Source organism: Cuculus canorus, chromosome 17, assembly GCF_017976375.1.
Source record: "Cuculus canorus isolate bCucCan1 chromosome 17, bCucCan1.pri, whole genome shotgun sequence".
In the NCBI taxonomy this organism is placed as follows: Eukaryota; Metazoa; Chordata; class Aves; order Cuculiformes; family Cuculidae; genus Cuculus; species Cuculus canorus.
The window spans coordinates 9,362,095-9,387,225 of NC_071417.1; the positions used below are offsets into that span (position 1 = coordinate 9,362,095).

At 54.5% G+C, this 25,131-nt stretch overlaps 1 protein-coding gene across 2 annotated transcripts in view; it reads right to left on the reverse strand.

The window, feature by feature from the left end:
* The window catches only part of WSCD2 (WSC domain containing 2), a 31,395-nt gene extending 6,946 nt beyond the window's left edge, over window positions 1–24,449 (reverse strand). The window contains exons 1-8 of one of the 2 annotated variants that reach the window (XM_054082509.1): window positions 24,337–24,449; window positions 11,944–12,914; window positions 7,368–7,482; window positions 6,238–6,422; window positions 5,261–5,382; window positions 4,090–4,264; window positions 3,037–3,201; window positions 107–307 (exon numbers count right to left, since the gene is read on the reverse strand). In XM_054082509.1, coding sequence (XP_053938484.1) covers window positions 107–307; window positions 3,037–3,201; window positions 4,090–4,264; window positions 5,261–5,382; window positions 6,238–6,422; window positions 7,368–7,482; window positions 11,944–12,319 — 1,339 coding nt within the window. In that variant the 5' untranslated portion in view covers window positions 12,320–12,914; window positions 24,337–24,449. Of the gene's footprint in view, window positions 1–106; window positions 308–3,036; window positions 3,202–4,089; window positions 4,265–5,260; window positions 5,383–6,237; window positions 6,423–7,367; window positions 7,483–11,943; window positions 12,915–23,586; window positions 23,828–24,336 lie in introns of those variants that run through there. The other variant, XM_054082508.1, reaches the window with a different exon arrangement.
* Window positions 24,450–25,131: the final 682 nt, after the last annotated feature.

The following is a 25,131-nucleotide window of genomic DNA, read 5'->3' on the forward strand; positions in this document are numbered from 1 at the left end:
TCTTCTGGGCTTTAACAACAGCTTCATAGCTCCAGTGGCCATGCTGGATCTCACCCACCAGGGTCACATGGGAACTGGGCAGGGGCAGCCAAGCCCACCAGCCTACCTTTGCCCTTCCAGTGGGCATGAGCCGCGAAGCCAATGTGCCCCCCGTATTTGCGGTTGAACTCTGCCATCAGAGCTTTGTAGGGGTTTCGGATGAGCAGGATGGCCGAATCAAAGGATTCAATCTCCTTCTGGCCGCTCTCGTGGGTTTTGATACAAATTGTCCTCCCACTTCGCCAGTGGTCCCTCTCGCCTTTGAACCCTGCCGGAACAGAGCAAGTGGGTGTCTCAGAAACGGCTGGTGACAATGGTAATAAAAAAAATAATAAAAGGAATCAGAGAAAGGGAATGACGGGGAAATATCAGGTTGCAAAAGGCAGTTGGATAAAATTAGTCGAGGCTTGAAGTAGAAGCTGCATCTTTCTCCCAGATGGAAATAATTTATTAGTCTGAGTTATGAGTCAAGCCATGACGTAAAAGTCATGTAGGAGAGGGTGGGGAGCAGGCACAGGACCAAGCAGGGCTGTCTCCTCCCCAGCCACGCTTGGCTCTTCTCAGTGAGGTCTGCAGCAGACTGATGCTGCACAGCCCAGCCTTCCTCCAGGCCAAGCACATCAGCATTAATTAACTGCATCCTGCAATAAAGAACCTTATGCTTATATCGGTAGGGTCAAGAACACAGTTTTATAGCTATAATCTCCCTGGCCACAGCGTTTAAACCCTCCTAGTAAATTAAGAAGGGGAAAAAAAACCACAAGCAGATGAGCCCAGAAGTTGCAGTGATGCCGTGGGGGTCCAAAGCGAAGACCTTCATCCTCCACGTGCCCTGCACCGACTATCGAAGCTGAGCCTGGCATCGCCCCCAGCCCCTTTGCACTCTCGGTCCCTGCAAAGCACAACCCAGACTACCCGGGAACGGTGTGTCGGTGGCAGAGATGAGCTGAGGGGGAAGATAAGCTGTAAGTAGCTGTATTACATCAATTATAGACGTGTAATTTGCTTTCAGCAGCCATGCTGTGCGACGCACGGACGTGATGGCTAATCTGCCAGTTGCCTGGATACCTCTGGGCCCTCCGACGCGCTCAGCCTGGAATAAACACTAAACCTGCACTCGGTCGCATGAGGAAAACCTCATCAGGGCTTTTCCTGGGTGATGCTCCCCTCCAGGGGATGCTCAGTGTCGGCTGCACCCCATATGGGTGCCAACACCAGGGGTTGATGTAGTCCAGGCTCCCTCACTCAGCAGAAAGCGTCTACATCTCTGAACAGCTGAATTGGGAAAATCTTGAAGAAATGTGCACCAGAGATGTGCTGGGCAAGCAGGGCTTTAGGGGTGTCCCGAGTGCAGACCTCTGCCTGCTGTGCAGGTACCCTGGGTACAGACCCCATCAGTTTTGTGGGTACCCCAGCTCTCTCCCAGCCACCACCAAGGAGGGAAGGAGGATTTCCTCTCAGCGACACAAAACGGGATGGAAAAGAAGGAAAAACCTTCAAGGTTTATGGATAAAATGACTGCAAATGGCTATAAATTCAGGGAACTGGTCTTTTCCCTCCCCCTGGCAACACAGGGGGTTATACAGAGCAGCTGGCTTCTGCCTGAAAAAGCTTCATGTCTGCTTCAGGCTTTTTTTTTGGCTTGAAACTTGTCCTTGATGCTTAATTCAGGATCTCCAAAGCCCATGTGCCATCAGCTCTGGCATCAATATGGGGGGCACAATGCTGCTGCTTTGCCCTGAAGAACACAAGAAGTGGGAATGACAGTATCCCTCCCTCATTAAATATTTACTGGGCAACTATCTGTGTCACCCAGGTGGGGAAGATGGATCTCTACCAAATCCTTCTGCCCGAGGAAAACAGGCAAATGAGATCACCTCCCTCCTCCATCCACCCCATGAGCTCATCAGTGCTTTTTTGCACTGTGAATATTCATTAATTTGGGTGTCGGTTTTCTCCGGGTGCCCTGATATGTTGCTATTTTTATCTGCAGCTACTCGGAAGCACACAGAGACATTCGTCCTCCAGGATACAGGTGCCACCAGCACCACCCACTCCCAAATCCTGAAAGTTGGAGTCTACCTTTTCTCACCGCACAGCTGTGACTTTATTTTGCTTCTCACATAATGCATCCTGGGACAAGAATGCCAAGCATGCGAATGTCAGCTCCTGGGGAAATCTGATTAAAATAACCCACCATCATTTTCTTAGAGCAAAACTCACAGGATTTGCCTTGTTTGCCAGGTGGAGGTCACCCTTAGAATCATAGAATCATAGAATCACCAGGTTGGAAGGGATCCACTGGGTCATTGAGTCCAACCATTCCTATCACTCCCTGAACCATGCGCCTCAGCGCCTTGTCCACCCGTCCCTTAAACACCTCCAGGGAAGGTGACTCAACCACCTCCCTGGGCAGCTGTTCCAGTGCCCAATGACCCTTTCCATGAAAGATTTTTTCCTGATGTCAAGTCTGACTCTCCCCTGGCGGAGCTTCAGGCCATTCCCCCTTGTCCTGTCCCCTGTCACTTGGGAGAAGAGCCCAGCTCCCTCCTCTCCACAACCTCCTTTCACGTAGTTGTAGAAAGCAATAAGGTCTCCCCTCAGCCTCCTCTTCTCCAGGCTGAACACCCCCAGCTCTCTCAGCCACTCCTCATAAGACTTGTTCTCCAGCCCCTCACCAGCTTCGTTGCTTGTTCCTTCTCAAGACAATTCCAACCCCCATGGTGGATTAAAAACCACCAGCAGGGTGGAGAAACCCCAATTCTGCTTCAAATCAGTCCTTGCTAAGGTTAATGGGCAGCAAGGGGAGGTTATGGGCAGGGCACACGTGATGTTGTGTCCCTCTGATGCCTTTTGAACCACCAGGACACATCAAGCCCAAACCACCTCACCGAGCAGCATCGGTGGTACCTGGCTCTGCCCACCCCTCCCTGCAGGGATGGCACCACAACCTTCTCAGGTGGGACCAGTGCAACCCCAGCAATGAATCCCCCTCACCTTTGTTGTAGAGAGACCCGTCGAAGTAGTAGCTACCGGTGTAGAAGCCCGTGGCCAACTCGATCAGGTGGCGCGCCCAGGTGTTGCCGGCACCAGGGAAGCTGGCCAGGGCCACCAGCTGCTTGGCACGGGTCGGGAGAAACCTCCTGTCCATGCAGCGGTTGTCTGCAGCGAGAAACAGCCAAGGCACATCCGAGCTGTGACACGGCAATGTGCCTTCCCTACAGAGATATCTCCCTTCCGTCTTTCCTGCCAGGAAGAGGCTGGGGCAGGGCATACACAGGGAAAGACACCCTCCCTGAGGTACACCCTAACGAGTCCTAAACACCCCAAAAACTCCTAAGAAGAGGGCAGGAGCTGCTCTGCCATTTCCAGCTGCCTGATGAGGAGAGAGCAAGCAACTCCGGTGCATTTGCCAAGCAACGCTCCTGCTTTTTGTATGGATGAATGCACAAGCGCTTCCAGCACGGCCTCGGATGCTGAAGCAGGGAGCATATCGAGACCAAGCCACTCTAAAGCAAAACCACCTAAATTTGGGACTCCACTTGTTTCATCCAGCCCTTTCCCACTGTCAGGTTTCTCCTCACCCTGTGCTTCCCTGTCCACATCAGTCCCTCCCTCTTGGGGGACAGGAGCCCTCTCTCTGCAGCCCCCAGTGGGCTTTCTGCCTGGTCACAGCTCTTTTCCCCCATATTTTGCCTTGGATCCTGTCCCCCATAGGGCTGGCAAAGCTCTGGCTCACCAGCACTACCGTCAAACAGGGACAAACGCCATCAAGGAGGGATCCTGCCAGAGGCAGATGGCAAACTGCTCTCTCCTGCAGCTGAGTCAGGCAGTAATTAAAGCTGTTTGTTCAGGGGAGGATTGATTTCCCAAGAAATCAAAATAAATGGTAATTTTTAATGACAGCCAAATAGATGCTGCAAGCTCACGCTCACTTTCTGCTGCTGTCCCCTGAAAGGAGCTGGAAAACCAGTGCTGGCACCCACTCTGGAGAGATCCCTTCCCATCCCCTGCCCAGCAGCGGGCAGGGCGAGCCCGGCGCCAGCTCACCTTGCACTTGGGTCTGGTAGACAAGGAGGTATTCAGTGGTGCCACAGCTCTCGAACTCCTCACCGGCGCATTTCTGGGCACAGAGCTGCTCATCCTCACGCTCGTGCAGGGTGAAGAGGGTGGTGGGGAAGCCGCAGTGGCAGGTGGTCCCAGCCAGAGCTGACAGCGGGTACTCCTGTGGGATGGGTGGAGGGTGGGCAGTCAGAAGCACCAGCATCGGCTCCAGCATCTGCTCCTGCTGCAAACCCTCCCTCTGCCCCACACACCCACACCCGCTATGCTGCGCAGGGTGGTTTGCAGCATCCTTCCAGCTGCTTGCAGCTTCCCTCCAGCCCACTGTAGCTCCTTGCAAACACCCAAAAGCACCCAAACCCCAACTTGTCCTGCGTGGCTGAGCTGCCTGCTGTCATAGGCAGCAAAGCAGCCAGGCGCTCATGCCCCCAGCAGAGCCGTGGCACTTCATTTGTGAGTTTGCCACCCACACCGAGCTTACTAAGAGCCATCAGACAGCCCCACAGCAGCCTCACTGGCATTTGCAAGCCTGGAGTTACGAGGCCCATTTGGCAGCTGACAGGTGATTTACTGCCAGGCTGCCGCAGTGCCGGGTTAATCGAGGGGCTCCGGTTATTTACACCTCCCAGCCCCAGGTCTCCCGGCAGCGATGGCAAAGCAGAGCCTGCGATGGAGCCGCCACTCACATTTAACTGGTGTGATGTGTTTTTCCGCATCCTCTACTGGAGAGGCCACGAAGGCAGGACATAACAGTCCCCACCTGCAGGTCTTTCCCTCTCTCAGCCTGATAATTTATCTAATTTTAATTTTATCTAATTTTAATTAATAAATACTCCAGCAATACCCACTGCCAGCCTTTCCTCTGCTCCCAGGCAGCACGCCCAGGAGCAAACTGCACTGCAACATCCCTGAACCAGGGTGCGACCTTGCGATGCTCCCGCCCAAAGCTGTGCCTGCAGCGGGGGACAAAGCCATGGGGAGCTGCAATCCAGTCTCTCCCTGCGGCAGAGACACTAGCAGCCAATATGATCCTTTGTAGTTTGGGTATGCGTAATTATCACTTGAAATCAGATTAAAATTCACCCAGTCTGACACTTTCTGATGATGAAGATTTAGATAATTAAGTTTTCAGCCTGCACCCTCCCCAGCTTCCTGGTACCTTCTCAGTGCAGAAGTCCACACACTTGTCCACTGACATGTTCAGCATCAGCTGGCTGACAGGTAGGGCGATGGAGACGTTGTCCGGCCGGCGAAAGCACCCTCGAAATATCGCACTGCCATCTGCGAGGGAGAGAGGCCACAGCCGTGCTGGGAGCGATGCCACCCTGCGCCCCTCTCTGCCTGCCCCGGTGTCCTCATCCCCAATCCTATCCCCCACCATTCCTCTCTGGACACCCATGGGCACAACAGCTGCTTTTCTCCAGCTCTCATCCTCCTCCATCTGCAGAGCTGGGCTTGCCAACGAGCAGCTGCTCGTGGTGCAAAATCAGAGCAAAAGCCCCAGCAGCAAAGTCAGGGTTCTTTTTTCCTCCCTATTTTTATCAGCTTGGTAATCCCAGGCTGCAGGAGGGATGGAGCCAGCGGGTAGAGCAAGGCTGGGTCTGGGCTGATCCCCCCAGGAATTGGTGCCCCAAGAGGTCCCAACCCAGATCCTCGTCCACCACCGCATGATCCCAGGGCCCTCTCCAGGACAGTCACTCCAGAGGGTGCCTGGTGGTGGAAGGTCCAAATGCTCACCACCTTCTTTCCCATTTCTTGGGGATGAGAAAAGAAAAGCAGCAGATGCAGGTAATTAGAGTGCTGCCTAATTGGGAGCCAGACGAGTGCTTCTGACAGGAGCACCCTCAGCTCTTTCTGGAGCTCCCACACATCCTTTCTTCCACAGCCAGCTCTGCTGGCAGCAAGCGTTGAAGAAGATAACAGTCCTGTTTGGCTACCAGGGAACAGGTCTTCATCCAAAGTGCCCCAAAATGTCCTGAATTGCCAGCAGGATCCTTGGGGCGTCCCACTCCACCCAGCCTGGGCCAGCAGCCGTCCCCACTGGTGGATCCCTGCGGTTCACAGGAGCAAAAGTAGCCCAACCACAGACCTGAACAGCTCTCAAGCCACAGCCTGGCATCTATGCTGCCAACTTACACCTCCTGGCAGACTCCTGGGCCAGCTCCAGGCGGTAGATGGAGAGGCGGTTGACCCCACCGCAGGTGTTGCTCCTCTCCCCCTTGCATTCCATGTTGCACTCGGACTCACTGGCGTTCGATGCCTGAATCTTGTGCCCGCAGTAACACTCCGCGCCAAATTCCAGCCCCGCATAGAGGTAGCCCCTGGGGAGAGGGAGATGGAGGTGCTCAGCGCATCCCTTGGCTCCAGCCATGGGCTCACGAGATGCCTGTGTGGTTTTGTAGGAGCATCCCTGCTGCAGCCAACTCATGCCCAGCACTGGAAGCATCGCTTCATCCCAAAGATGCTTGCAAGTGCCAGCGGAGCTGGAAAAACCTCTGGAGAAGGCAGAGCCTGGATCAGCAAATCCCACCATGGGACTGCTGGCACTGTGGTGTTGCTCTGGTGGGGAGCAGCCCTGCGTGGGCACCACCAAAGGTGTTGGCTTGGCTCGTGGCACGCGTTTGACACGGTGAGCATCCTGCCAAGGCGGATGAACCCTGTTGTAGGGGACATGCCACTGCCTCAGTGATCGGCGATGACCCTTTGCAGCATCATTCCCAGGTGGTGTGGGATGCTGCACAGATGGGCTTGGGCTCAGGGGGAGTTTGGATGCAGCAAACTCTCTACAATATCGCACACCCCACCAGCACGGACCTCATTTAGGGCACATGCCTTGTGTAACGCTGGAGAAAGGAGAAAACTTCTCTAGCAAGGGTTCCATGTGTCTGCAGCTGCTCATGGATGCACTTTTACAGCTGGGAAGGATTGAGGAGGGTGCTTTGGTGGGGGACAGCATTTTGGTGGGGCCAGCCCTGGGTGGATGGAAGTGCTCAAGGCTCTCCCCAGCGTGGAATCAGAGCCCTTACTCCCCCCTGCCCCTTAAGCGGATTGAGTCCATCATCCCCCCACCATGACCTTTTTCTGGAGGAGGAAACTGGGAACCTGGAAAACACCAGTGAATTAAAACCAAAAATTAATAATTACATAAATCTAAAGAAAAAAGGAGGAAGGTGGGAGGAAGGGGAGAGAAGCAGCCAGGGCAGGGAACTGTGACAGCAGAGAAATGCGGGAATAGATGAAGACACAGTGCCCATCTCCTGCCCTACCGTTCAGCACAGTTGTCCTGGCAACGGAAGACTGTCATCTTCTTGTAGTCAAAGAAGGACACCCCACGCAGCGTTCTCCGGCGAGTGTTGTCCACGTAGCAGCCGACGTATCTTGCTAAGGGTGGGGAAAGAGGAGAGGGGGCTAAGAACCATTTGGGGCTGAGCCCACCGACTTCTGAGCCCCACTTTTGATTATTCCCTAAATAGGGATGTGCAGCAATGCACCCGGTTTGTTAGCTTTAGAAACATGTGTTATGGGTATAACGTGCGCCTCTGCAAATGCTGCAAGGAAAGGGGGGTAAAGCCCAGAAATACCCACTATGGATAGAAAGGATGCTGTGGTTCTGCACTGAGGCTTCTCCTCTCCATCCTCTTCATTCCCATCGGCCTCAAAACTGAGCAAAGTGTCTCAAAAGTGATGAGTTACATCATAAAATAACCCATCCCTGTCACTCTGCTCTGCCAGAAACACAGAGATGGATAGAAAGGAGAAAAACAGTTTAAGATAAGTTTCCCTCAGCCAGCAGCTCATTTTCCCAAGCCCCAGGCATCAATGCAAAGGATATTTGCCCAGCGCTAACATTTGGCAAAGTAAAGGCTGATGCTTGTGCTGAGAGCAAATGAAGATGCTGGTAGACAGGGAATAGAGCAGAATAAATAGTTACGATGAAATCATTTGTTTGACAAATGTAGACTTTCTCAAGAACCCCAAAACAAACAGCCACCTCCTCACCTGCATGCCTGTTACGATGCTCAGTGTTGGCTGTGGGCTTTTGTTAGGGGCAAGCTGGTCCACAACCTATCCCCAGGCAGCCCTGCCCCTGCTCAGTCTCCTCACCCTCATTAGTGCCCTAATTAGTGCCCTACTCTTGCTCCTGCTCCCACCCGAGCATTAGCTGCAGGGAAGATGCATTGGTGCCAATGCAGGGGTGCTCAGCATCCTCACTGCCACCGCTGCCCAAGGAGGACAGGGTTTTTAGGAGCTGGTGAGATCAGTCATCCAGTAATCAGCTAATGAGTTGCCCATTAACGTGTTCTGGTAGATGATGTGCAAGTTAGCCACTCAGTGTGGGTGTCCCAGGGAGAAAGGAGGGCAGCCCTGGGGACCAGTGGCCACTCCTTATCAGCCCACGGGCAACGGCAGAGCTGGCTTGGAAGCCCAAACCAGCCTGGTTCAACTCGCTCCCTGTTTCAGATGCCTATCCTTAATGAAGATAATAATAATCTTTCACTTTTCATTATCCTGAAATAGCTGCTCCACTCTCAGCGCATCTTCTGCGGGATGCTGGCACGGTGCAGCTGCTGGAGGAATCCTCAGCCTGTGCAGTGGCCACTGGCCTCCGGATTTGAGCTGCTTTTGAGCTGCTACTGCAGAGTCCCAACATAAAAAGAGAGGCTCCTGTCCCTTCGGGGCCACTGGATCCCAAGCCAAGGAGTTATGTTTCACTGCACCAACCATCAGCCCAACATCACCGTGCCAACTAAACCACATCCCAAAGTGCCACATCTACACAGTTTTTTAACACTTCCAAGGAAGGAGACTCCACCACTGCCCTGGGCAACCTGTACCAATGCTTGACATGTACCACTCCAATACCAAACCATACTCTGGATTAATACTTCTCACCTCCTGCTTGCATTTTGCATCTGTTGGGGGGTCGCTGAACCAAGTCGCCACCACCCCTGCATAGCACAGACCTCAACAGCACCTCAAATCGACTTCCCCAAGCCAGGCAGGAGGAAGATGGAGGAGAAAGATGGGGAGAAATGTGCCTGATAACTTTAACCACCAGAGCCATAACTCATTGCTCCCAATTACTGTCAGCATAACGTGGCATTTCCGCAGGGTTGGGCAGGTTTCGGCAGGTCAGCTCGCTTTGGTGGTGACGGATCTAATCGGTGCAGGATTACTCCAGTCATTTGCACAGAGCCGGTGACTGATGTGCATTACCTTCAATCCATTGCTCTTGACATATGCATGAGACAACTTGTTAGGAAGGCAACTGGAATAATTAGGGAGATACGAGGACAATAAGTGAAGGGGGAGATGTTGAAAGGCATTCGGCTGGGTTAGGCACAGCTTGCAGGCGGGTGCTGAGCAGCGAAGGGGGAGCCGAGGACACAGCTCTCACAGGACCAAGAGGAATTTGATAGCGCGTTGGAAACGTGTATGAACAGACATGCAGATCTCCCCACAGTTTCAGTTAGAGTCGCACACCATGCTAGCTAAACCAGAGCTGATTTTAGGAGCATTATTCCCTCTGGAATGATTTCATGTGGCACAACCTCCACAGCTGCCTTGTTAAACTGACCCCCGCTTGATTACCACCACCAGTGACATCTGCCCGCTCCTGCCAGACGGCTCGAGGAGCATCGGGCGCTTTGGAGAGGAGCGGGAGCGCGAGGCAGGTGTCAGCTCCCGTCCCCTGAGGCTCCAGCAGCGCTGCAGGCACGCTGAGCTCAGGGGATTTCTCCATCTGGAAAATTTCTCCACACCATCCTGCTCAGGATCTGCCGAGATTCTCATGCAGCAGCGCCACATGCCTCCAGCTGCCGAGTCTGCCACTAACTACTGCCCACACTGACCCTTCTCATGGAGATTAAAACATTCTCAGACCACCTATGAGCAGCTGAAGCCACCGATGCCCCATCTCAGCATCTTTTTCCCATCCCTTGCAGCCCCCGCCGTGCCCAGGCACAGGGAGGTAGTGGCCCCGGGAGAGGTTAATCGTGGTGGACACGCTGCATATGGCCAAGGACAGGAGCGCTGCTTGGGGTTTTTGTGGTGACTGACAGCTTGGGTTTGCAAACCATCTGGTGAGGATTCGCTAAACGTCAATTCACATTAATGGAGCAACACGGCCACACGCGCCTCAGAAACGCTCCCGGAGACCCCTCTGCATGGGGGCACGATGGGAACCCCCCCTTTCATCTCATTTGAGCACGAGAAAATCCCTTAAGCACCATGAGCCATTTTTTCCTCCCCCTTCCAATCCTGGATCATGCATCTCGCCTGGAGTGAACGTGAGCACAGATCTGCCGCAGGGCTTCTGGCTGAGGAGCAGTCCCTCACACCCAGGAGCAGCCGGAGGGAGAGGGACCAACCCTGGCTCGGCACGGTGAGTCCTGTGAAGCCTCCAGTTCACCACAGGGTTAGGGGTTCCTGCTTCTCCCCAAGCCACAGCCCCTGCTCCATCAAGGGTCTGCGGAGCCGCTGCTGGGATGCTCAGGGAGGTACACGTGCCCCCATGGAGCAGCTCCAGAGCCAGCCCAGCCGTGGGCACAGGCTTGCTCATGCAAAGCAGCCTTCGTTGGCCCTGAGCTTCAGACATACATCCCCACACTTGAGATTTCACCCATCCAGGGGCTCAGGAGAAGGGAGCAAGCAGCAACAGGTAGAGGAGACCAGCAGCATCCCAACAACTCCCCAGCAGTTCCCGCTCTTGATTCCCTTCTGAGCTTCCTCAGCCAGTGCTGCATCTTCTATCCTGAACACTGAGGCATCCATCATGCCACCGCCGGAGCAATATGCTGCGTTGCTCCTTCTCATCACTTTATTAACGACAAGAAATCGTAATGGCTTTCGCAGCAGCTGAAGGCGTGAGATGCTCCTTCACCGAAGGGCTGCAGAGCCGGTGGAGAGGGGACGCGGGGTGCATTCGGGTGAGGTTTGCTGGCAGTGGGTGCTCATGGGTGCCAGGGAGGGAGGTGATGAGCTGAATAACCACTGAGACGCAAAAGCGCTGATGGGCAGCTCTGAGCCACCCAGATTGCGAGCGTGCACGCAACTCTGCATACACCTGCCTCCAGGATAAATGGATGACATTTTAAAAATCAATGAGAACTACTACATTCGCTTAGCCTTGTTCATTAATAACGCTCCTACTTGACAGCACATCACACACCCCAGGCAGCAGCCAGGCAGCGATCTCCTGACTTGAAAAGTCAAACCCCAGCCCTGCCTGCACTTCAGTGCCTGGAAGGCAACCGCAGCCATTCCCTGCCTGAACCTCAGCGATACAAATGAGAGGAGATGAGCAAATATGGTTTTAACACTCACTGAAGCCAAGAGAATTAAAGCTGAATGTGGCCCATGGATGAAGGATAGGATGAAGACAGGGAACAGCCCTTGAAGGTCACCTCTCCCCAGTCAGCACCCCCTAAAGTGTCTGTCCCAGCAAGGTGCAACTCAGAGCTTGACGATGCACAAGTGGGAAAGAATGAAAATAGGAAAATGAAAGTGGAGAGTTGGCCCCTGGGGAGGGAAAGAGGAAGGAAAAAAAGGGAGGAGAAGATGGTTCTGAGAACATCCTCTGGACAAATGGTCTCCAAAGCAGGGTGCTGTGCCCCAGGGGATGCACAAGGCGGACTCTTGGGGTGTGGGAAGAAAATCCTAGTCCTTGAATAGAACATGTGTATGATTTACAAATAAATACATACACATTGACTGAGGACGCATGCTCAGAAATTTGTTCCTGGTAGGAATGCACAACCAAACCAGCTCAGAGACCACTGCCTCACAGCACAAGACTTTCCGTCTTGCCCTTTCCCAGATGTGTGTGTTCCCAGCCCTTACCTCTGTCCTCCTCCTTCTCGCGGCCGCTCCTGCCCCTGAGTGTCCGGCTCCAGGTGCTGCCGTAGTCTCCAGCTTTGCCCCTCTCTGCCGGTTCCTTGGAGGTGTTTTTGAACCGGGGTCTGTGCCGTCGTACCCCCTCTGGCATCGTTGCCATCGCCTTGAAGCCATGGCTCAGCTGCATCACCCCCAGGTAGGGCAGCCCTGGCCCCTCGCCGGCCCCGGGGCTGCGCGGGCTCCCCGTCACCGTGGGCTCCCCGGTGAAGCCCGAGTGCAGGAAAACCAAGCTGCCGGCTGCCAGGTAGAGAGCCAGCAGAGTAAAGAAACGCACAGGTTTTCGCCGAAAATATCGTTGGAGTTTTACCAATAATTTGGCCATAGCGTCTTCATCCCTTCCCCGGCAGCTGGCGCCACGGGGGAGCTGCTCTCCGGCCCCAGGGATGCTCCAAAGGGGGTTTTGCCCACCCTGGGCTGGGAGAAGCTCCCAGAGGAGCAGATGGGTGCCCTGAAAGCACAGTGGGGGCTGCAGAGTGAGGTTATACAAAGCTATTGCCCAACACTAAAAAGTCCAGGAGGGCTGGGCAAGGCAGTAGAGGTGGATTTTGAGCTCCCACGACCGCTGTGCACGGGGGTTTTCTGCAGCAGTGGCCGTCACTGTCGTCCCCAGGTTATTCTTCTCTCGGCAAAGTCTCCCGGCGGTGCCCCGGAGACTTGGCTGATGGAGGGATCATGTTAAGGAAATCGAGGGTTTGAAGGTGATTTGAAAGCTGATCAGCTGACGCAGCTCTTCTCGCTCTCCTTTCTGCTGGGCGGCCCCGGCTCTCTCTAGCATCCATCTAATGGAAAAGGCACCGTTGCCCTTTCAGACAAAGAATGAAAAGTCCCCGGACTCGTCTTGGGGCCTGAAATGCTGACTGAGATCCTTTGTCTAGTGAAATCCCATTCATCTCACTCCCAGGGCAAGAAATCTCCACCTGCAATCAAAGAGAAAGGCACACTTAGGAAAGGATCCCAGGGTTGGGGGGAGGACCACGGTCCCCATCTGCTCTTGGGGGTGAGTAACGATGGCCAAGGCTCTCCTTCACCTTTCAGCCCCGCAGAGGGGCAGTTCAGCCTCCCCCCAGCACAGGGATGCGGCTCAGGCAGGAGATGCGGGTGTGGGGGGAGCGATGCTGGCTGCCAGCAGCCTGGCGTTAGGGACAAGGGTGTGGGAGCGAGTCCTGACTCCAGACCCCACCGGGCTCTGCCTCGTTGCGCAGGAGAGGTTCTCCAGGGAGGATTTCTCATTTCACCCGATTTCACCCGCAAGCGGATGAGCTGTGTGTGAATATATCCACACATTTCCGCACGCCTATGCGTGCATGCGCATCCACACACTAGTGCACACACGCATGCACACTCACGCACGCACACTCACGCACATGCACTTCACCCCTAGATCTGAACATTTCTGTGCACCAACTGGCTCAAGTGAAGCCCCCACCAAGCGAGTCTCTGCTCTGGAAACTGGGTGGGCAGTGAGGTTACTGCAAATAGCTATTCCAGTACCGGGACACCCCGCCGGGATGAGATGCCCCATGGGAGCTTGTTATCCCCATATCACCCCCAGCGTGGCTTTCCCGTGTACCCCTGTGGCTGCATTTCAGCCCATTGTGCCCACAATAAAGCTTATTTTTTTAAAACATCGAGGCAAGGACATCCTCTAATCTCCATCCAGAACAGAAGGGCTGATCATCCCCTACTCACCCTGCAAGCCGGGGTTGACAGAGTTCTGTCTCGGGATCGCCGTGGCCAGGGCTACCCGGAGCATGGGGAGGGCAGCTGAGCCCAGGGAAGGGATTGTCCCCTTCATCCCCTCCAGTGTTTTTTCCCTAAGAGGCATTTCTCCTCTCCAAACCCCTGCTATGAAGGATTCAATCCTGCTTGGAACAAAGCCGTGCCAGGTTGCGTAGGAAATGCCAGTGCCACCCATGCCCTGCCAGCACTGAGAGGGACAGCCAGTGCTCAGGGTGCGCTGCCTGTCACGGACCCATCTTCTTTTAGGGAAGGAGGAGAAAATAAATGGAAAGACAAAGTGCCATTAGTTTAATGGCCTTTATGTTCCTGCCATCTGTCTTCAGTTGATTAAATAAAAAATATTGGCGGAACATATGGCATGAATTATACATAAATATTTTAATTTGGGTTCCCAGAGTGGTTATTCGAATACCTCTGGTATTCTGCCAGGTGAACTTTTGGGCAGGTTGCACAGGGTGGGGCACTGGTGGGGCACAAGCCCCTCGGGCTCTCCCAAACCACCCCTTCCCCGGCCACACTTGGGGCCAACACAGCCTGAGTAAAGGCTGAGTAAACTCAGGAGAAGCTGAGCTAGGAGACTGCTTGCTATTTGGGCTTTTGCATGTGCAGGCAGCTCTGTGGTGGGAGAAATGTCCAGGCAGCACGGCCAGGGCGGGTGGACTGGCCCCCACTGTAGTGGGCGAGCATCACCCAGCCTGGCCGTCACATCGACTCATTGGAACTTGGCCACTTTCCTGCGTTCCCTGGCCAGTGGCCAGCAAGGAAGAGCTGTGGGAACTCACGGCTTCTCCTCTTGCACCGGCACACGCTGCTCTTCTGTGCTTCCACCCACCTTCCTGGGGCTTTATATAGGTTTGAGATGCTGCTGGGGTGCAAACAGGACAACTCCAGGGCTGTCCCCAGTCCTCAGCATCCCCGCTGCTGCCTGTCCTCCTTCCCGTCTGGCTTGGTCCTGCCAAGCTACAGCAAGGAAGCACAGCATATAAAGAAGGGGCTTAAATTACTATCATTAAGCCATCTGGATCTCATCCTTCTCCATCATGAACTGTGGAGTCGCAGGTCAATTACTGCACATTTGCATATATTCCATTAATGCTTCTGCTAATTGTCTGAAGGAGATAATGTGCTCGGCTTACAGCTCCCTGGCTGGCTACGGTTTACAAACAGCGAGTGCAGCGGATAGAGCAGGCACCAACGCTCCCCATGTCGGCAGAGGCTTGGGACACCGAGGGGCTGACTGGGAAGCTGATGGGTTGTCCAGTTGTTGATAGGGGGTCCCGTTCTGCTGGTGCAGCACTCCACAGCACTGCTCTGTGCACCCCACCAGCCCTCCCAGAAAGGATGGATCCACCCCACGGTGCAGCAGCATTGGGGTGGAAGGGGCAAACAGCTCAGCTGGATCCCACGGGTCCTCATTCCTACCACAACCTGCAACAGCCAGTGTCCCCCCCAGGGGTTGCATCCTGCCCCCCACGCTGCCCATCTGGGCTCGGGCTCTGCCTCCGTGGGGTTCACGAACAGAGCTGGTGCCATCTCAGCCTGCAGCACGGCTAGAGGACAGCAGTGACACACTTTAGCAGCCAAATTAATGAAGCTAACAGGGACATTAATCAGCCAAGCCCAGTGCAACGGGCAGTGTCGAAAAACCGGGCTTTCATCGGCTGCTGTGGGTGGCCCGGTACGAAGGCTGTTAGGAAAAGGGCAGCGTCTGGAGCCGTGTCTGCTGCCTCAGTGCTGGGACAGGCAGAGCGTGGAGGGGATTTTATTCCCAGCCCTCAGTTATTGCCAGCCCTCGCTTAGTTCTCACCCGCTGTGCCTGGTGGCTCCCGGCTGCGGCTGTCAGCGGGGCTGTACTCGGGTCACAGTGCTCTGCAGAGAAGCCCTGAGCCTGCAGCACATCCCAGAAGTGCTATTTTATTCAACTAAGTTGATTTAAGCAACTTTAATCCCACTTTTAAATATTACAACCTTTGCTGTTTAGCTACCCAGGACTGCAAACTCCTGTGAACGTCGCAGACGCTGCCCAGGGGATACTGATCCAACCCAGGGAGCCCCATGGCTGGAAAGGTCCCCCTGGCCGGCAGCGTTGGGGCATCCCTCTCTGCACCCAGAGCCAAAGCACGGCAGAGAGGATTAGGGGCATTTTATAGGCACTTTGCACTTTTACAAGCAGGCGGCGGGTCCAGCTGGGATGGGGGAAGAGCCAGGGTCGGTTCCTTGCCTACCTCCATCACCACACTCCTGCTAAGAGCCAAAAATCCTTATCCTAGCAGTGGGATGCCTGGCTGAGCATCGCTCCACACCCTGCCTACCTCCCTCGGAAGAGGCAGCAGTACCAAGGCTGACAGAAAGCAGGTGAGCTCTGCCCTGCAGGTTTCAGGCTCTACAATTATTTGCTGTGGAGCTGAGAAAGTCCTTATTAATTTGCAAGGTTTATCTCTCCCCCCTCCTCCTCCCCGAGTGGAGCCAGCATCCAGGGAGGTGGGCACAGGTCTCAGGGGAGCTCTGCGGAGAAGCACAAGCATCTCTGTGACCACTGGTGACCAGGATGAATGAAACACCAATAAATTATACATTTGGGTCTTGTCTCCAAATTGCTCTGCAATTATTGAGCACCAAGGTTCAGTTGCCTTCAAGCACCACCTCACATCTGACCACTGCAAAACACACTGAAGGGCTCACGTGGTTCTCTCCGCACAGGAGAACAATCAGCCCATTAAAAACAGCAAATTAACGAACACAAGAGTTCCATTAGGAAGAGACGGCGACAGAAATATCCAATTTCATCACATCATTAGCATTTCTTATCAGAGAGACAGGGAAAGAATAGGGCTTTAAAGTACAGAGGGATGCGATGGAGTCTAATGACCACAACAGGGCATCGTGCCCCGGGGGCCCTATCCGGCTGCAGGGCTGCCATGCAGGCGCTAACCAGGTAGATCTCCCTCTGCCATCTTTAGCTCCATTAGAATGGATTTTCAGCCTTCCTCTCTCTTTAAAACAGAGGCAGAAAATGAGATGCATCAGGCTGAATTTAAATACTGTTACTGCTGGGAACAAAACTGAGCTAAACTGGGCCGTTGGAAATTGAGGTTTCCATCACAGCAGGGTATGTCTGGACCATCTAATTCGTCTCCCCTGGAGCACCCAGGACACGTCGGCTGCCTCTTCCAGGGGTGAGCCAAGCACACCAAGCAGTCAGCTGCCTTTAAACTGAAGCCAAGTTTATTTATTCAGCTGCTCCCTGCCTTAATTTTGCTGAGAAACGTTTGTGCATCCCCTCCACGGGGAGGGGTGTGCAGGAAAGGTTGGTCTGTGCTTAAAAACAGCTGACTAGGCAGCTTTTGGACATCGGAGCCAGCAGTGGCTGCTCCATCCCTGCCCAGAGAAGCTGCTTGTCCCACTAGGATTGGCACCTCTTCCTCCATAATGAGATATTCCCCAGACGTGCTTTCCTGAGGATCTTTTAAATCCCTTCTCTAGGCCAAACCGCCAAGATATGCAAAGGAAAAACCTCTTATTTGGGATTTATTGGCCTGATTTGTAAACCCAGAGCAGGACTTCCCCATCTGCCGGTAGATTTTTGTGCAGGATTTCCAAGCGCATTGAAGGGTTTGTAAACCTCCCTCCTCCCTAGGAACTGATGGAGGGGTTTAGACTAAAATTAGGCAGCTAATTTTCTCACTTATGGGCAAAAAATGGTTTTTAAATATTCTAGAGAAGGTTTATTGATGGTCTCAGGACTTGCCGAGGGTGAGGGGAAGCCACAGGCACCAGCCCAGCTGGGCACAGGGCACCAAGCTCAGGAAGTATCACAGATCTCAGAGGGCCAGTTCTGCTGCAGACTAATTGATGCCCTCCAGAAATGGGGCCGTGCTAATTGCACAGCCTCCTATTAGTGCTCCCTCTGCTCTCCAGAGGATGAAAACCCACCGTGCACCAGCCCCGTTTCTGCAAGGGCTGAGTTATAAATAAACGCCAGGGTTATGGGCTGGATCCTGCCTCGGGTTATTTCAATGCACCAAGAACGACCAGCCAGCGCTCCGAGCGAAGCCCAGAGCCTGCAGCACATCCCAAAAGGGCTATTTTATTTAACTAAGTTGAGTTAAGCAACTTTAACCCCCACTTTTAAATATTACAACTTTTGCTGTTGAGCTGCCCAGGACTGAGAACTCCCTCGAACATCCCAGACCCTGCCAGGACCCCACAGCCATCAGATGGGGCTCCAAAACAAGCCCAGACCAGGGTGCAGCAGGGTTTTGCAGCCCTTGAAAGCAAAGAAATGCAGTTGCCAGTGATTTCCAGGTTGTTCCACCTCTGCAGCACAGAGGAGCTTGCGGGACTCTGCTTCTTTCCCCACGTATCTTGCTTTACAATGGCCCAAACGGAGCCATAAAGGGGAGTTTTTGCTTCACACTCTATTCCTCCGCATGCAATTGCATCAAAGCCCCTTCCAGCCTCTTGTAGGATGAATTCCCTTTGCAAGTGTGAAAGCGGCTCATAAAGAAAAATGTTTTAAGCTATGAATCATTTAAAAAGCACACACCACGATGCCAAAGGCAGAGAAGGAAATTGCTGTGTATTCCAGAGATTTAAGCAGGCAGAGAATACCGGGGAAGCGGTGGGATGATTTAAATGAGATGCTGCAGCCATCGTACCTGCTACCAAAATCCATCCCATAGTACAGCATCATTGTTTTTTAAATCATCTGCAACAACTCCAAGCGTGTGTGTGCTGACTCCCTCCACCAGCGTTACCCCACCTGCCAGTACCTGGTTCTCTTTGGCAAGGCTGGAGTGTGTTTGTGGAAGAAGGAGAGAGCTTCCTCGTTTGCTATGAGAGCTAATTGCATTCGGAAAGCGATGCATGGGGCAGGTGATGGGGAACAGGCAGGATCCAACACCATTTTCAGCAACAGAAACAACCAACCAGCACAACCTTCACCTTTTACACCCCCCGCTGGCTCCCAGCATCCCTCCCTGAGCATCCCTCCTGCCCCATCCCCACAGGCACTGCTGGGAAATTTCTATTTCCCCGTTATTTCCATGTTTTCCTTTGGAAGGCCAGAACAGCAGCTCTATTTGGATGGAAACAGCGTCGCAACTGTATTGGTGGTGACATACAGCAGAACTGGGGGGGACGTCACCCCGGGAAGGTCTTGGTGACAGTAAGGGATGCTCCCCAGACTGCTGCAGGGTCTGCGTTCCCCCTCCCCCTTCCTGCCATCCTGGCCTGTGGCACCCTTTCAACACTTAAGCCCTGTGAAAAAGGTGATTTAACTCAATTCAGACGAGACTGTGCATCCGTAAATGGGCTTAACCTAATGAGGTTTAATACATATTATGTTCTAGGTATTTTATGCCCAGTCTGCAAAATCCAGTTACGGTTTTCAAGTAAGACTTAGTGAGCTGAGCCGTGCACCGGAGGGGCTGTGTGCTCACAGGGGGCTGCTCTGAACTGGGAGGAGGAGGAGGGTGGGAGGAAAGCAGGAGCTGTCCCCAGGGCAGGCACAGCTGAATCCCTGCCAGCTGCCACTCGGCAAAGCCCCCTCAGACCAAGCACCGTTGGCCCGAGCAGCCCTGGAGGATGAGGTTAGAGGTACAAGGGCTGAGGAGGGACTGTTCACAAAGGTTTGTAGTGACAGGACGAGGGGCAATGGGTATAAACTGGAGAGGGGCAGAGTTAGACTGGACAGAAGGAAGAATTTATTCACCACGAGAGTGGTGAGGCCCTGGCCCAGGTTGCCCAGGGAGGTTGTGGCTGCCCCATCCCTGGAGGTGTTCAAGGCCAGGTTGGATGGGTCTTGGGCAGCCTGAGCCAGTGGGACACATCCTTGCCCATGGCAGGGGGTTGGAACTGGATCATCTTTAAGGTCCCTTCCAACCCAAACAATTCTCCGATTCTGTGATTCTATGACTCTTTCAGGTGCAATGCTAAGGTTGGCCAAGCCGGGGAGAGCGCTGCCGGCTGTGGCTCTGGAGGAAGCATTGCTCATCATCCCCAACACCTTCGGCCACTGCTGCTGCTGGCTGGGCTGTATCATGGCACAGGCACAGTCTGGGACCTGCTGGCCCTACCAGCATCCCAGCCACCCCGGTGTGTGAGGACACCTGCACCGTCCCTGCCACAGTGGGCAAACTACCCCCCAAACTGCAACCACCATCACATCTAGAGCCTGCGGGCTCCGTATTTCCAAGAAAGTTGTAGCACTTCACAGCAAGGAACAAACCCTCAGCCAAATGTCATGGTTTTTTCCCAAGGTTTTGAGCACCAGAGCCAGTCCTGGCTCCTGGATTCATGGGAAGTGATGAGACTCAGCTGCCATGCACCCAAGATCCCCCAAGAGCAAACCCGACGTGCCTCATCAGCAGCACCTACAGGACCACTCCCTGGCGGTAGAGCAGCCAGGTCTAGTGGGAGATGTCTGTGCCCATGATGGGGGTGGAATTAGATGATCTTTAAGGTCTCTTCCAACCCAAACTATTCTATGATAATGCAGCATAAAACCCATACAGACCACGACAAGGTCCATGGGGGCCATCAGCTGGAAGGTGTGACCACCCCCAAAGAATGGGTGGCTCTACAATTAATCCCCACTGGGCTCCCAGGCCGGGAAGAGCCAAAACTAATTTGCCTGTAAAGCTCCTGCAGGTCTGCCAGAGACTTCCCTCAGCCCTCAGTAATCTGGGATTATACGCAGCGCTGGGGCAATTAAGAAAAACAGCTTTTCATGCAGCAGACAATGCCTTCTGCAGCCTATTTAAATTAATATAGTGAGAAAGATTATTCCTTGCAGCTTTTGTTTTAAAGCCTCTTTTCTGGAGGGGGCTGATTTTGTTCTTTTCCTGCACGCCCAGCAGCGTTGCATCCTGCTGCAGGCGGGAGATGGAGGCACAGTTTGGGAAGAGATCTGCTTTTTCACAGGCTCTGAGAAGGACTGGGGTTACCCTGAGTCCAGCCCGGCACGGGGGACAGACCGGGATGAGAGCGAGTGGCCAGGGCAGGGGTCAAGTGACTACCCCTTCCTGTGGCCGTGGGATGAAGGCATCACACAGCATCCTCTCCTCCCAGCTCCCCACGGCAGTGCTGCCGGACCCCCGTACGTCACAGCTCACTGCAGAAAGCCCAGCACATCCCAGGCTCTTTCTTGGAGCATCGCTATGGAGCAATTCTCAAAGCTACCCAGCTGAGATGGAGACCCTCAGCCCTACTTCATGAGCAGCAACCCCCCAAGAGGCCGCGCGTTACCCAGCAAAGGGTGAGCCCAGAGATCACTGCAAATCCACAGAGAGCACAATCTGGACCAGAGACCACATCCCAGCCCTCTGCTGCATTCCCTTGGGTACCCACATTGCCTAGGATCGTGCTAGCAAGAGCCAGTTCCTGCTACCCCTGGGCTTTGGAGATCCCTATCCCACCTGGGGCCAGCAGCAGGGTGGACAACTCTCTGAGCAGCTCCAACCAGCATGTCTCTCCACCTCATCCTTGTCCCTTCTGCCCCAGGGTGAGCTCCAGAGGAGATCAGCACATCATGAAGGAGGTACCAAAGCGCAGGGATTTCTATCGTGGAGCAGAGCCAGCTCCCTTCACGGCTCGAGGCGATTGATGGCTTGGTAGTCCCAAGAGGGACAGGAGGTTAGAAGAAGTTTGCCTGGGGTCTGCTGCTGGGCCGGGAGAGATGCTAAACCCCTAGAAACTTCGTACGCCCCGTGGGGCAAAGGTGGGAGAAGGGGATCTTGGCTGACTTTGGATGGGAGATTGAAGGGATGAGGGTGCTGGGGGTGGCACTGAGGACCCAGCCCAGCCTTGCACGGGGGGACAGTGCTGGGCAGAGGCTTGGCTCCAGCATGAGACTGCAGCAAGGATGAAAAGGAAATAGAAGTGAAGAAAAACCTCAGAATGCGGTGCAGCTGGAAGCTGGGAATGGGGAAACCACATCTCATGCTGGCTGGAGCCCCTGAGCTGGTGGCAAGGGTCTGAATTGATGCCGGGGAGAGAACGAGGGCAGCTTGCAGTGGCGCCGTGGGGCTGGTGGCACCTCAGGCTGCTGCCAGGGCTGAGGAAAAGAACCCTCATGAAGGACAAGGCTTTCGTCTCTGGGAGAGGCAAAACAGCTGCACACCCTGGCTCGGCGTGAGAGGATGAGGACACCAAGGGGATTTCCTCTTGCACCCAGCCAGGCTGCAAAGGGCAGTGTGATGACCCCACACATCAGGAACCCTAAAGCCAAGGAGGAGATTTGGGCAGAGATGAGCCTTTGGGTCCTGCTGCTGCATGCAAGACTCATCTTTTCAGGCACAGGGCTCTGGGAAAGGCATCCAAAAGCTGAGCAAAACCCCCCGGGGAATCCTCCCTGGCTGCGTGCTGCTCCCCATATCAAGGCCTGTGCATGAGTGGCGCATACAATAAATAATAACAGCTAACGAACCCCGGCTTGGAGGAGCCCCTCGTGCTTGACTGTGCCAGGCACACCAAGGGCCAGCCCGCACTTGCCACCCAGCCAGGAGAGTGGATTCCTGAGCCCAGGGATGGGATAACCCATTAGAAAGGATAACTCAGCACAAGTCCCCAGAGAGGGGAAGGTTACGGCACTCGCGGGGTGGGAAGGTGGCCAGGGTCAGGCTGGGTAGGGGCACCACAGAATGGGGTTTTGGTCTCTGCTGCCAGACTGTGCTTCTCGACTCAGGATTGCTGGGAAACTTTATTTAATCCTGCCTTCAAAGAAGAAACGGTTTATAATGCTGAGCTCAAGGTAACCTTCACGCGTTTCTCCAACTGCCTCTGCTTTTCCTGCATACATTTTTTTTTTTGTTTAAACTTTATATTAAAATATTCCACTAAGTTGTCAGCACGGCCATTGAAAGAACAAAACAAACAGGGGAGCTGTATTTGGAAGGATTACAGGCTCTCCCTGTTTCCCTCCCTGAGGATGCTCCTGCACAAAGTCTCGGGAGGAGGAGAGCTCTCTCCCTGCCTGCCTCCCGCTCCTCTCCAAAGCAAGAAAACCTTCCAAAAGCAGCAGAATACAGAGCAAAAAATCTCTGCCAGGGCGAGAATTATTAACAACTCCTGAAAAGCATCCTTAACCCCTGGGCAGCCAGCAAGCTCTTGCATCTGCTCCTTAATCCCCCTCACACGCATCTTCCTTGACACATCCAACCCCACCGGGGCGACCCCCTGTCCCTCTGCCGGGGCTGGGGGTTCCCACCTCTTCCACCTCACCCCTTGCAATGCTTTATGTGTTGTCCTTTCCACCTTTTTTTTTTTTCCCTTTAGTTTATTTATCCTCTCCGCTTTTAAGCCGTTTCCCCCATCCCACCTGCAGGGCTGATGCCCCTTCCTGCACCCCAGCTTCTCCCCCCCTCCATTCTCGCATCCCAGCCTCGCTTCCCCCCTCCCTCCCCGCATCCCAGCCTCGCTCCCCCCTCCATCCCCGTAACCCAGCCTCGCTTCCCCCCTCCCTCCCCGCATCCCAGCCTCGCTCCCCCCTCCATCCCCGCATCCCAGCCTCGCTCCCCCCTCCATCCCCGCATCCCAGCCTCGCTCCCCCCTCCATCCCCGCATCCCAGCCTCGCTCCCCCTCCATCCCCGCATCCCAGCCTCTCTCCCCCCTCCATCCCCGCATCCCAGCCTCTGTCCCCCCTCCATCCCCGCATCCCAGCCACTCTCTCCCCCCCATCCCCGCATCCCAGCCTCTCTCCCCCCTCTCCATCCCCGCATCCCAGCCTCTCTCCCCCCTTTCCATCCCCGCATCTCCCCCCCTCCATCCCCGCATCTCCCTCCCTCCATCCCCGCATCTCCCCCCCTCCATCCCCGCATCTCCCTCCATCCATGCTCGCATCCTCCTACCGGCACCGGGCGCTCTCCCAGGCTGAGCCGCTGTCTCCCGGGAGCGGCGGGGCCGGGGGGTGCCCGGGGGATCCCCGGGGGGCTCTGACAGCCGTTCGGCCCCCTCCGCTCATTCCGGCCGCGGGGGGAGCCCGGCGCGGCGGCTGCCGCTCGGTGGTACCCGGAGCCGCTCCCGGGCGCTGTTACTTAACGCCTCCATCCAGCTCGGCTGCGGCTCCGCTCCATCCGCCGGGCTGCAGAGCTGCCTGCCGCTTAACCCCTTCCCTCCCGCCCCTTTCACCGCCTCCCGGCTTTAGTTCTCTATTTTTTGTTGTTTTTTTGTTGGTTTTGCTCCCAGCCGGTTGATGCTCTCAAGGGATGCTGAGGGTGATGCTGCTCACCCACTCCTTCCCAGGGACCCGTCCCAGACTCTCGGGTCCAGCCAGGGATTAATTGAAGGGGCCGAGCAAGAAAAAATAGAATCATGAATCGTTAAGGTTGGAAACGAGCTCTAAGCTCATCCAGTCCCACTCTCAGCCCAACCCCACTATGCCTTCTAAACCATGTCCCAAAGCACCACATCTACAGGTTTTTAGAACCCCTCCAGGGATAGAGACTCCACCACCGCCTTGGGCAGCCTCTGCCAGTGCTTCACCACTCTTTCAGTTAGAATTTTTTTCCTAATATCCAATCTAAACCTCCCTCGCACGGCTTGAGGCTATTTCCTACCATCCTATCACTTTTTACTCGGGAGAAGAGCCCAGCACCCACCTCACTCCAACCTCCTTTGCAGGAGCTGCAAGAACGATGAGGTCTATCCTCAGCCTCCTCCTCTCCAGGCTAAACAACCCCAGGTCCCTCAGCTGCTCCTCATAAGGCTGGTGCTCCAGACCCTTCCCCAGCCTCCTTGCCCTCTGGACACGCCCCAGCAGCTCAACATTTTCCTAGTAGAGAGGGACCCAAACTGAGTACAGGATTCAAGGTGCAGCCTCACCAGCACGGAATAAATACAGGGGGGCAGTTCCTTCCCAACTCCTGCTGCCCACACCATTTTTGATACAAGCCAGGATGCTCTTGGCCTTCTTGGGCCACCTGGGCAAGATCAATAAAAAATGAATTAGAAAACTTCCCATCTCTGGGAGTAGGAAAAATTTTGATTGTGAATTTGTCGATGCAAGAGGGGTTTTTTCCCACTTCCCTTCTCTGGAGTACTTTAATCAGGGTGGGAGGGTGGATTTTTAGGGTGGCTGGAAGCCTTTTGCCTGCCTGGTGCTGTCTCCCACTCCCCTGGTCCACAAAGTCCCGCCAGGTCAGGAGATAATTAAAAAAGGATCTAGAGAACCCCCCCAACTTAGCACGATTAAGGCAGCAGCCGTGGACCTTTCTCCCACCAGCACCTTTGCTGCAGACAGGGTACGGGCTTGAAGGGCAGCTTTACTCCAGGGAATGCACCGAGCAGGCACAGGCAAGCAGGGAACCCTGAGCGATGTGGGGCCTCTTGTAGCTGCGATTTGCTGAGATCCATGCATCCCAGCACCCCACTGACAGCCTCTACTCCCCCAGCCA